The following is a 13,717-nucleotide window of genomic DNA, read 5'->3' as shown; positions in this document are numbered from 1 at the left end:
TCTTGGCAAGTAAAAGGTTGTAATGAAATACAACGTTGTGCTTAAAACAAACCAAATATTATTTTAACTGATTATATTTTTTACTTAGGTGTGAATGTGGAAATTGCCAGCCAATGCCTTCCCAGAAAAAAATCCCGCTGCTGAAAGGAAATTACAGAAAACTCCCAGAAGTTGGATGGAACCGCCTTTGCTTGCATTGTTAACCACGAAAGCTTTCACCCAGTCTGCCTAAATCCATTTGTATTGGAGACAGCCTGGCATGTCTTTTCAGTAGTTGTATTGGAGACAGCCTGGCATGTCTTTCAATATCATTATGGCAGAAACGCCTTCACAGGAGAAGGACATGAAAGAAATCGCCACGTGGCATACAGACAGTTGGTGAGGTGGTGTTGGGGGCCTCTCAGCAAGAACAACAGGGTTGTTATACCATGATGTGCTGTGCAGAGAATCCAAGCAGAATTTCCACCTCCAGGATTTGAAGATGTTCACAAGATTTATGCCCAGCTGATGCACATTACCCTTTTCTTTGCATGACAATAAAGCGTGGGTGTTGATCCTGGACTAATAATTGCTGGACATTGCCGGCATTATTTCGACTCTAAAATGTCTTGTTTTTCTGGTGCAAAATTTGCCTTTCAGATTGACTCTAATTAGAGTAAGCGAAATGGTTGAACAATTTGTGATATCATCTATAAGTATCAGAGCACTGAAAAAGTTTCAAAACCCAGTTATTTTTTTTCCAAACCAATGAAGGTGAAACTATCATTTGTTCAGGAAGGTTTAGTCAAAACTGACTTAATACACCAACATGTTAAACAACAAACATTTGTATATGCACATGCTAAATATGATATTGTTTCATTACATAAAATGTCATTAGGAGCTGGAGAGTTCAAATCCATAGTATGCCACCTCACCTTGCTTTCACCATGGAGGTCATATTTACAGAAGTTCACACAAGTTGATAAAATGACTATCAAATAGACCAGACTAATGCATTACATTTTTTGCGTCACGCAACATGACTGGTTAATCAGTATGCGTCAAATTTGTAACATAAAACTTCTGCCGCTGAAGTTCCATCATGATAGAATTTAGTTTCAGTTTAACAAACCGGACACAGTTTTTAATCGGCTTCTTCAAATTTGTAACTTTTTTTTTTAATTTCACAATTTTTAATTTCAACAACTTTAATCTGAAAATCCTGAAAAATGATCCCGAATAGCCAAGTCTTTGGTTGGTTTTGTGTACTGGCTGCTGAGAGGTGGTGGTGCTTGGGGGTCAGCATATGAAATCGTTAGGTCTGTATCCACATAGAGGGTCCGGTTTTGTTTGTGGGGTGGGGGGGCCTCACCAAATGTACAATCCTGGATTATCTTCTTCACCGTGTGATGCCCTTGTTTTGCCTTTGGAAAGGTTATGTTGAAAATCAAACTCCCAGATTTGTCTTATGCTTGAGCCGTTGAGCATTCTCGTTGAAATGAAGTGCTGCTCAGTCTATCAAACACAAAATTGAAAGTTAACTGATGTCTTAGACTAATTCAGTAATTGTCATTTACCGGTTTCTCATCCCATCATATTCAAAGTGATACATCTTGGGCGCAAAGTGGTTCACAACACTGTGGTATCCCTCGATACATGAGGTCTGTCCCAATGGAGATAGCTTCGTCACGTCTTTCCTCAAATAGTCACAATGATTTCTGCCAGCTCTTCGTACTCACTTGACCCTCCATCAGATACACAACTTCTGATAATGGGTTTAAACTGACAATTGTTGATATCACCATTGCAGTAAGCAAGTGAATTATACATAAACAGGTTTTTTGTTCTGAAAAACAACAAAATAATCTAAACGTCAGGGAACTTTCCACTGCTAACATTTAAACATTTCGTTTTTCATAAGCTTGTCTTGTAGGTTTAGGGTTACAATTCTCATTGTCTGGTGAAAGGCACAAGTGGACAGTTGGACAGCCACACGGTAGTAACCTTGGCTTTCTGCAAGATAAAACAAAAAACCTTATTCATATTTTCAATTTGGAATATTTTGTCAGATCAGAGTGATGTCCATTGTAACCCGTTATTCACATGTATTTAGCCCATATTATAATGCACCAAACACTTAAGCGCACACACTGCTGTCGTAGAATTTGAGGAAGACCTCAGCGTCAACAGTACACTAACTTTATACAGTGTCCAAATTTCGTCACCTCCTAAACATCATATTGTACTTACATTTAAAACAAGGTAGATACTGGTCAATACTAAACAATTGAACACAGACATACTTACTTGCTCGCGAAGCCAAGTAAACGCTGCACGGGGATTTCAAAGCAGTCCTCCATGAAAAGCTTGGAACATAATAGTGTCGACTTTGACTTGTAACTCCAATGCGCCCGCTTTGTCTTCACATACCTCTTCCATATCTTGCCTATCCGTTTGTTTTTCGGCCATTCATGTAAACTGACTGTCAGCATTTGTTGCAGAACAGCCTTATGCAACACACTTCCTCACCATTTTGCTAGCTTTTTCACTCTCTGGCTAAATGTTGCCTGGGTGTGACGTTAGATTCTGGAGAGAACCGTAACTTGCCGAATCCAAGTGACATTTCGAACGAAATCTTGAGACCAACTTTGATGCTAATTTATTTAATTTCTATTGTGTTTAGAATTTTTAAATATTTTTCATGAAATTTTAACCTCATTTGTCTGATAGACAAAGCGAATGCATTTCCTCTTGATTAGACCTGTAAGAGTTATTCTGATAACTATACCATAAATAACATCCTAAGACGTTTACCAAAACCATCCGTGTCACTCCAAATACCTGGTAACTAAAATCCAATGAAATGTTCATCCTCGGTGACACTTATAATTAAGTCCGACAACTCCAGGGGTAGACGACGTGCCGCTTCCTCTTCTACGTTGATGACGTCAGACTCATTGTCGGTTGGATTTACAACTAGCCTATTCTAGCCTCTCTGAATCCCAACAGGATGTTTTTGGTTGTCACGGAAGCCCATACTTTTTCGAGCCATCCAATGACCAGAAAGTTGCATGGCGGATTCACCTGGAAGCTGTGCTCTCGCAATGACACAGTTTGCCGGAGTCCACAGGCTTCAGTCGAACGCCGATCGTGTCGGAACAACTATGTAATTATGGAAACGTTTTTGACAAAGGTCGTTCAAAGAAAAATATGAGGACTACCAAAGTTTTCAACAAGAATGGACAGTCTTTGTGGATAGCTGTGTGTCTTTTACAGCTGGGGAGTATGTCAAAGTTGTCCTCGATGTTGCCAAATATTTTGCAAACTTTGCATAAAAACAAGATAATCAAACGAATAAAATACATGCCTTTGTCGGCAAGAACCATTCACCATCGCACCATCATAATGGCAAATCAAACTGAATTACGTTCACGATAAACGGATGGAAGTCTCAACGCCTGCATGAAGCTTAAAGGAATACTCTCCCCAAAATTAATATGTACAATAAACCCTCCAATGTGAAGTAATATGATTATTATATATATTTTGGACATAAATTGAAAATAAATAACATTTAAATTCCCAGCAAACCCTGGATATGTGCCAGCTTTCAGAGCCAAACCGAAAGAAACATCCTTGACCTTGCCCCTGATGTCGCCGGTGCTTAGCATTACAGACCATCGTTCTAGCTAAGCCAAGATGCTGACTTCTGCACCTAAACTGAGAAAACGCACCCAAATTTGTCCTTCTTTAACCTCCCGTGGGGTCAACTTGACGGGGTTAAAGCTGTGGCTGTCACAGTTGAAGCTCATTCATCAGCGAGGAAATTTGCACACATTTAATCATTACTGGTTATTAGCCGCTAAGTTATCTCCTCTCGTGTTGGTACGGTAAAGCAACAATATACGTTATGAGGGTAGCGCTGCTGTTCAATCCCGGACCTCTGTGTGTGGAGTTTGCATATTCTCCCCGTGTGTTTAACCTGCCTCCTGCCGGTTGACAGCTGGGATAGGCTCCAGCACACCTTCGACCATCGTGCGGCTAAGAAAATGAATGGCTGTATATATACGTGTAACACTTCCCGGTTACTATTTACGGCGATCGGCGCGTGCAACAAGACAACCCACACCCCACCCCACCCCCGCTGCCAATGGATCGCTAGAAGCTTTGCTGCTTAAAAAGTACAACTTGGTGTTAAAAAAAAAAAACGTCTGGCCACCTGCTATATATTCTCTACATCTAAACCAACTCCTCAGAAAAGCATCAAATCTCTGCAGTCTTTCATGGGACTGTTATTGTTCGTCGTCAGCGCCACGTCCCTCCCAACACGTCAAATTCCACCTGTGTGTGTTCTGGCTCAAACGCTTGAACATTGTGCATTATTTTTATTTTGTTATCTCAATGGTCGGTAAAGTAATAACACGGAGCATCAACTCGCTTTCCTAGGTCTCAGAACACAACACTTCCCGGTTACTATTTAAAGCGATCCGCTCGTGCGCAAAACCCCACCCCCATCCCCAGCCGCTGCCGGTCGCTTGAGAGAGGCTTGCTGATTGGGGTAAAAAAAAAAAAACATTTTTTTAAAAGCCAGACCACGCCGGCTGTATATTCCCTACATCTAAACCAACTCCTCAAAAAGGAATCAAACAAATCTCTGCGGTCCATATAATGGGATTGTTCATCGTTAGTGCCGCACCCCCTCTCCAACAAGTCAACTGACGGCTGTGTGTATTCTGAGTCAAGCACCCAGGCATGAACATTGTACGTCATGCTACTTTTTGTTTGTTTGTAATTATTTTTTCACAAAAATTGGCCACAAATGCCAGATAGTGGACGTTCGCTGTTCGGTGAAATGTATCCACGAGCAATGGGGGGTCAGAACAGGAAGCACTGCAGGTTTGGCAAACGCTGATTGGCTGTCAGTTTTCCAGCTGGGCTTATTGGAATGTCTGAGGGAGAGAGGAATTTTGATAATACTTTTTCAATTTAGAGATGTTTCTCGGAGAAATCTGTGGATAACTCGGGCATTAAAAGAAACACTGAACCCTCATCTACAAACTTTTAATGTGTGCTCCCATTCCTGTAAATTTCGACAGTCTTCCTTTAATCTAACGACGTATGACAAGTCGCATTCATGGTAAGAAGTACTTTTGTCATCATTGGTTAGCAACATCATAACAATGTTATTTAAAATAATCTGCAGAATATAATATTTTCTTCAATGGCATTTTTGTTCAGTCTTTCTCAATTGTTATAAGTTACAGGTACACGGGCCTAGAGCATCCTCTTATCAGTGTCAGTATCAGTGTGAAAATAACCAATAAGTGATTCAAAAAATTGATGGATGTAATGTGTTAATAATTTCACATGTAAGTCGCTCTGGAGAATAAGTCGCACCCCCGGCCAAAATATGAAAAAAAACTGCGACTTATATTCCGAAAAATACGGTATGTGAAGAGAAGGGTAAGTGAGAAGCGGTAAGCATCGTGGGGGACGGGGAAGGAGGCAAACTTTTGAGAGCTGAGTGAAAACATACGTACGAATGTACGCCTGCACAGAACTCAATTCCAAGTAAGAATTTTTGGAGCCCCTTGTAAAGAAAAAATAAACTTTCAAAAAACACAAACGAAAAACTCAAAAAAGTAGTACTTTACCAAAGTGCGGCAGCGTGTGACAAAGCTTTTTAAAGCACTAGCGTGTGATTCAGAGACGCCCGATTGTCGAAGGGAAACAAAAACCATTATGGGAAAAGATTGACGTCCGTTCCAGTAGAGGGGGGCTATAATTCTACAAATGCCGGGAATGAATTCAAATTAACCACTTACCCATAAAAACTACATTTTTCAACATCATTTTTCTTTTAGAGTTGGCTTCTCTTGGCTACTGGCATATATGTGAAAACCGCAGATAAGCGCATTTTTGCCTAAATAACACAGAGTTGCTCCGTTTCATGGAAAGCAACACATACAAGCCTTGCAGAATTCTTTGCATCACTCCACAGTGGTCTCCCTAATACAGAAGTTGATGAAGAATTCTTCTGTTTCCAGCAATCAGTGGAATTTCTCAGATTCTCTTTGATGCAGTCAAGGAAAACTACAAGCTTGATCTAGTCGATGTTCTGTCGAAGAGATGGCAACTACACCTACCAAAGAATGTGTATCTTTGGCAAACAGAATTCTTCCCAAAATGGCTGATGTCCTTGGCATGCAGAGGGGCAAATATTATAATTTTGCAGGATATGAGAAAGAATATCCAGTGTTTGAATAGGCCCAGAATATCGACAAGGCTCCTGTTCACAACTTGCACTTGGAAAGGCAGTTTGGAGATACAGATCAGCGGCTAAAGAAGCCTAGTTTGGACACTGTATCTCGTGGCAATATACTAAAGCTGACTAAAGACATTTCAAGTGATTTCTGTAAAATTGGCCCAGTGGTCAAGATTATGGATAATATTACTCCAGACTGGAGCAAACGCCAGTAGGATCTTAGAGCTCCTGGGCTTAGTCAGAAGGAAGCTAATCTGCTGCACGTTGAGAACAGAAAAATAAATATTTTGGACAGACTGAAGGACCAACCGGACCGTTCACAGCAGTTGAACATGTTGATGAGTACCTTCAGAATACAGCAGATGACCTAAAGACAAAGACCAAGAGAATGAAAGACGAAGTAACATATGCCAGAGATACCTCAGTGTCACTACCCAGAACAACCCATGTCTTCAGGATGTTCAACACTGAAGGTCGAAAGCGGAAGATGCTGACTCCTGAACAGTTTGGTGACAATCTTAAGGTTATGTTAGGCAAGACCAAGGACAGATCTACAGTTACACTGTCAGACTTTTGTTTGACCATGGAGCAACTTCCCTGACACTATATCCAATAGCTGAATGTGAATAGCCTGACATGTGTCAGACATACAAGGATGCAGACTAATATTTCTGCAAAATAACGATTTTAAGGATATAGGTGACTTGCAGGTGACGTATAATACAATGCCTAACAATGATGTTTGTGCATCAGCTTTTACTAGTGCACCAAAACCAGACTTTCTTCCCAGCATGACTGGAGCTCCGTCCGTACAAACTGCAGAAACCATATCCTATGAAAAATTGTCTCTGAAGAAGTCACCCACAAGCATATTCACATTGGCTGCCTTAGTTGTTGTTGTAAGTGTGTGTGTTTCTTTCGGCTTGTCCCTTTCGGGGTTGCCACAGCGTGTCATCTCAGATGAACGCATATATATGTTTGGCACAATTTTTACGCCGGATGCCCTTCCTGACGCACACAAAAACAGCAAGATGGCTTAGATTAGCAATGTCTGTGGTTTCGTCGAGTTGAAGGCTGAATTTTTCCGGGCTTGAAATCAGCTCTGCGACTACTTGAGCCAAGATGTCTTTATTCATGTCCTTTATTCTGTCGCTAATGGCATCATTTGAAAGAGAAATGTGAGATGATCGACCTTCGGCTGCTGTTCCGAGTATCAGATTCGCCATCTTTAACTCAACTAGTTTTACAAGTGTTTCACCCATGGTGTGTGGGTTGCCTTGCTATGAAGTTGCTAGGCACGCAACTTCATATGATGCTGTAAGGATCGGTTGTTAATGGGTACAAATCCAAGAGCAGGTAGAGTGACCTTATCAAATTTGACTCTTCACTTTGAATTAAGCAAACGTTGTCAGTGTTCCATTAGTTTTGCTGGTGCGAGGCTAGTTGCTCAACTTGGCATTGCAAATCATTCAGATAGGATGCTGACTCTCATCCCGTTCCATGATACATGAGAATCCATATTGTATACATTCGTCCGACCACTTTCTTTTTTTGCTTGACCCAGTATGGATTAAAATATGAAGAACATAACACAATATAGTGCGATGGCATTCACACGTTGGATCACTCCCGAGTGCACTAACTTCCTCCCAGCACTGATTGACCGAACAATTTCACGTGATCATCAGCAGCGACTGATAACCAAGCGGCCCATGTTATCACAAATGTCTGCATTTCAATGTATGTTCGCTCTAACGGGCTCAAATTGATATCTTTTAACGCCTTAATAGAGCTCGTATTCTTCAGTCTTCATGGGACCCTTCAGAATGATGTTCATCGCTCGAATTATTGGAAAAGTCACCGTCCTTCTCACATTGGTGTCGAACGGCAGCCATGTTTGCATGTCTCGTTCTGACGTCACAACCATTCTCGGGATTTTCCGCTGGGTCTTCGGGTATATCCGGCAAATTCATCAATGTGCGATCAAATTTTCCCAATGATCGAAAACTATAAATGTTTCCTTCATACTGATTTGAGATTCAAATTCAGTATAAAAAAAACTGTTTTATATAAGCAAACAATCCTTTGAAGCCTTTACATAGCCTTACCCAGTTATCAACTTGTAACTCTGAATCATAATGAATTATGTCAACAGACTCCCACATTTTATATATATATATATATATATATATATATATATATATATATATATATAATATGCTGTTATCTGTTCATGTATCTGTGGTTATTACACATGTACGCCAGGACATCTGTGTGTGTGAAACAATTTACTGATTTAGACTTGTTTAGACCTTGTTTGTGGATCGTTTGTTCTTTTGACTGTCAGTAACAACCTTCTCTCTCCAGGCCAACTTGCTATCCTCCCATCGGAGTTTGGTTTACAAAGTGGAAACCATTGCACTCGGAGACCGACCATGTGACCGTGGTGAACATGTCACACTCTTCCTCTTCAGTGATTGTCTGGAGGTAAAAGTTCTAAGTCCTGGGCCTTTGAAATGTATGTATGTAATCAATGTAATTGAATAGACAAGACGATTATTGTTGCATTTCTTAGTCCATCCAACTGTTTCCTCTGGACTTTACATGGCATTTAGGGCATTGGGGCAGCCTTTGTGTCACCGTAAAGGAAAAAATATATAAAGAAAGAATACATTAATACCAGACTTTACAAGCATTGGATCAGCCTGATCAGATCGGCTGATAATTAGCATTTTTTGTTGATACTTTTTGATGTTATGACGGGACAGAAGACAGGTGAGTGATAACCCGACATGCGCAGATCAGACTCCAAGACAAATTTGCTCTTTCACGATTGCACTATCAGACTCCTGCAATAAAATATTGCATTGTGATATCACCGGATCTTTTTATTTTATTATTTTTTTTTTATTTTTATTTTTTTTTTTTTTACAACGAGTGATCAGTATCTGGTCAACTTAAATGTAACTGAATTCACTCGTTACCATGGGGATAGCGACGTGTGGATTTCACCGACAGGATTATCAGAAGAAAATGGGAGAGAGTGACCTGTCGTCAACCGTGTGTTTTGTCGTGCTAGTGAGTTAGTTTGTTAATCTCAGAGTTGCCCAGGGGATATCACAAAACATGTGATAGTGCTTGAAAATAACCTATCTTTCAGATTCAAATGTACGTGATGAATGTCCCTGGAGTAAACAAGATTGTGTCAAGGATAATTTCTTGATTTGTAGAAATGATCAATAACATCATTGTCAGACTGCCCGTTTAAGACACTACTGTGATCACAAAACTGACAAAATACAAATTATCAGACGATCTGATCAAGCTGATTAGATCAGTGTAAACTCGAGTATTTTTTTTCCTCTGACTTTTGCATAAATTTCGTTTTCCATAGATGGCACAGTGGCCGGCATTTTTTTACATCTGCCTCACAGTTTGTTTCCTCGTCCCTGCATTGGTTTTCTCCGAATTGTCCAGTTTCCTCCCACATTTAAAAAACATCCATAGTAGGTTAATCGAAGACTCTAAATTGCTCGTAGGTGTGAATGTTCAGGTTTGTGCCCCCATCTCTCCCTAACCCGGGATACGCTCCAGCATGCCCGCATACTTAGTGAGGATAAGCCATATGGAAAATGAAGGGATGTGTGTTCTTTGGACTCTTGATTGATAATCCACATACTGTATGAAGGGGAGATTGGCAGAGAGCAATGGCATGTCTGCAATGGTGATAGGGATGGGTACACACGCAGTTGCAGAAGGAGGAATACACACCACCACGATCAAAATATTTTTCATGAAGTGTGTGTGCGTGCATGTGTGTGTATATATACCATAATTTCTCACGTATAATGCAACCTGAAGTATAATGTGCACACCAAAGTCGACCTAAAAAAAAAAGGGAAAACCTTTCTACCGATGTACAATGTGCCTTACCAACTTGCTGCTATCCATACGCTCAAAATATTGGGAATTTTCTGTTTTCCTCGGTTTCTACTTTTGTTTATACTATACTGAAAATTTGTCTGTACATCAATCATTAATAATAATCTTTGCGCATGTGCTGATGTAGCTGTTGTGTATATCTTTGGACTGGCCACAGGACATGCTTGTCCTGGTCTCTGTAATTGTCAGAACAGAATCCCTCAACCAACTAAAATAAATGCTCAATGATGGTATAACATTTTATTAATACTGTTGATACCCCATATAACGGTCTTAAATCACTCTTAAGCTTATCCTCCTGGTCCAATCAGTATTAGTATTAGTAATATATTTTGTAGACAATCACATGATTTGTCACTTTAAACTGCTACCTTTGCACATATGTCATTGCACTGGTCTATAATAGGAACTGCGAACGGGTAAAGGCACTCTGTACAAGCTTGTGGGGCATTGACAAACTTATCGCTTACCTCTTCTAAATTAAGAAGACTTTGCATCTCGCACAGCTGTGACTCTTACTGTATAAGGAATAATTCCTATAAACAGAATATCTTTCGTTCTTTGTTCTTGTTACTTTGTTCTAAATGAAGCAGAATTCCAGATGATTCTTTGTGCTCAAAGGTTTTTTTTTTTGCATAAAATATTTGTGCATAAAACATTTGTGGATAGTTCATATTCATTACATGACACATACTTGGCCAAGCCTTCAAAAGAAGCATCTGACTGATGACCGACTAACCAAACTGGAAAAAGATCCACAATATCTACCTTTGGTACATCGTTGTGGAACTCATCATTGATGACTTGGTCCAGCTCCGGTGCCTCCTGCATTGCATCGAACAGTGATAACATCTTCCTCCTACAGCATGTCATCCTCTGTGCCATCCATGGTGTTTGTAGGGAAACATATTTTGAATCCGAACAGTCTTGGTTCCCTTTATTCCTCTAATTGTCATCTCTGTCAGGGAAAGTTCCACACTGCTAATAGCCCAGGGTTACTGTGCACACTAATCCTAAGCCTACAATGTGTAGAAGCTCTTCCTCCATCTCTGGGAACTGCGCAACTCTGCAAAACTCTTCCATATGCTTTTCTGATGGATTATGTTCTCATTCATCTTCACAATCTCACATTCAATTTAGCTGCTTTGAAATGCCGTGCTGCTTTACAATTTTCCACTTCTTCAGCAGCAGTGATGACTTCTTTTAGAAGTGCCTGTATTACAAAAAAAAACTCACGGGCAGCCATTTTAGCTGGGCAGTTTTGCGATATGATGGGGACCGACTCGACAAAAGTGTCAAACTCTGTGAGGCAATTTTGTCGACCCTACTTCAAATTTGGTCAATGGGGGCCAGTCACGTGACGTGATCAATACTGCATATACCAGGGATGAGAATTTTCCACGGATTCGCAGAATTCCAATTTTCAGCTGAAAATGTCATTTCTGTGAAACGTGTAAATCTGTTGAGAAAATTGGAGGGGAAGGGTACAGCTTGACGCAGGGCGAGTCTGTGATCAAGACTGGCCGCCAGCATTTATCGGCAACGCTCATTGTGAAATTAGTCACAGCTGTGATAGCGGAAAACGGCATTGCTATCTGTTTATGGCAATGCTATCTGTTTGCATAAAATTTTGTGTTTATAATAACGACAACGTTCCGATTTCTGGCAGCATTTTGGTGGTATTTCATCGGTATTTTCACTCAGATGTTAACATTTCATAGAGAAGCATTCTGTTTACTAGGCCTTAGTTAGTTAGTTAGTATAGTACTATAGTAGTTATACTAGTTAGTACTATAGTTAGTTATAGTTATAGACATACGTTTGCATATGTTATCGAGCAGTCTGCACATTTTCCAATATGGCGAAAGTCTTGGAGCGAAAAGATGAATATTGTGCCAGGGAAATGGATAAAAACCATAGGGTAAAAAACTGTTTCAGATGGGCATGGCTTCAAAAAAGTGTAACTGTGTAGATAGGAACGAAAACTTTATCAACACATCTAAATGAACACATACAAAAAGTGGACGTTCCCAGCAAAGTGCTGTGCATATGATCAATTATGGAAGCCGAGGAGCAAAAAATACCAAGGAGCATATCCAAACCAGGAAACACAAAGATAAGTTGGATGTAAATTTCTCAAATATTATATAATGAAGAACTGTAATATGATAAGGACTATCTGTAGCACTGGCCCTGTAGATCACATATTACATGGACTCTCTTGCCCTCTTTCTCTCTCTCTCATATATATATATATATATATATATATATATATATATATATATATATATATATATATATATAATATATATATATATTATATATATATATATATATATATAAACAAATTACTTGTGTACTTATTTCTGAAGTAGAACTTGTAAGTGCAGTAGCCTATTTGATATAAATCAATTAAATTAAAATCAGAAAAGGATACAGTTCAAATATTTTTTAATCACTTTTTTATCATTATTATCATTTTTATTTTATCACAGATGCACTTGCACCATCTTGTGCATTGCCATCCACCTTTCCTGCAACCACATCTGGTGCGACATCCTCTCTCACCCTTGTATGCACATTTGAGTCATTGGCTGCAAACTGCACATACTATTTGCAGTTTCATCTAAAGAGGCACCCAAGCCTTGCTGTCCTTGTCCAGAATTTAGCCCCATCTCTCTGGAGATGGTGCTTGCAGCTGGGCCCAGTCAGGAGTGGTCCAAATGCTTGCCTGGGAGACAGCACGGTTTGAATGCAGTAATAATGCTCCCTGTTGTGAGGAAGGACTTCCATCATCATCTTGTCTTTGAGGCAAACAGCTCTCTGCGGGCCACATCAACAGAGCCCAGTTTGCTGGTTTTGTTATACAGGACAACTATAAAGTGTTCCAGCAATTTGAAGTGGGGGCTGTTCACCTTCATGGCAACGAAAGCTTTTTCTACAATGAACACGAAGGCCTCTGTTCCTGCAGGATAACATTTCAGTGCAGCCCATGGAGACACCTTTCCTTTGCCAAAAAAGAGAGAGACCATTGCAACCGGTGAAGCTATGTAAAGTGTCGAGTGCTGGAGTGCTTTTTTTGGGGGGTTGGGGGGGCATGCTGCTCTGATGCTGGTGTCTGCTCAATGGAAGAAAGTAGACCTACATCAAGCTCTGCAACATCCAGTTGTCCAACTGAGCTTTCCGCCTCAGCCACATGCTGAAGACAAGCTGCCAGATCAGTGTCATCATCAAGGTCTTGTCTCTCAAGTGAACCTGGAGTGTCTGTATCAGGTGCTTGTATCAGGCACTTAAACAAGTCTGACTTTTTGCCCAGGCACAGTTTTCCTCTGTCTGAAAGAGATGGCGTGTGGGTAATTTACGTTCTGAAAAAAGCTACCCACATCCGTTTCCCTGTCTTGAGCCACAATGTATAGCTGTGAAAAAAGGCTAACATCAGCCTTCAAAGTTGCTATTTTGCCAGCTTGTTTCGATTGTTCCTTTGGTGTTGGACACTTTAATAGTGGAAGGGTTTTTCTTCACGGGGTC

General features: G+C 40.2%; 1 protein-coding gene across 4 annotated transcripts in view; it reads left to right on the top strand.

Moving 5' to 3' along the window:
- Window positions 1-13,717, top strand: part of ect2 (epithelial cell transforming 2) — a 194,579-nt gene that overhangs the window by 146,961 nt on the left and 33,901 nt on the right. For all 4 annotated transcript variants that reach the window (XR_009795813.1, XM_061825546.1, XM_061825545.1 and 1 more), the window contains exon 20: window positions 8,615-8,734. Coding sequence is in view for 3 of the 4 variants with exons in the window: in XM_061825546.1 (XP_061681530.1) it covers window positions 8,615-8,734 (120 nt within the window). In the remaining variant the exon portion in view is untranslated. The remainder of the gene's footprint in view (window positions 1-8,614; window positions 8,735-13,717) is intronic.

Source organism: Syngnathoides biaculeatus, chromosome 7 (assembly GCF_019802595.1).
Source record: "Syngnathoides biaculeatus isolate LvHL_M chromosome 7, ASM1980259v1, whole genome shotgun sequence".
NCBI classification, from domain to species: domain Eukaryota; kingdom Metazoa; phylum Chordata; class Actinopteri; order Syngnathiformes; family Syngnathidae; genus Syngnathoides; species Syngnathoides biaculeatus.
The sequence above is the reverse complement of the archived record's forward strand: the minus strand, read 5'-3'. Positions and strand labels throughout refer to the sequence as shown.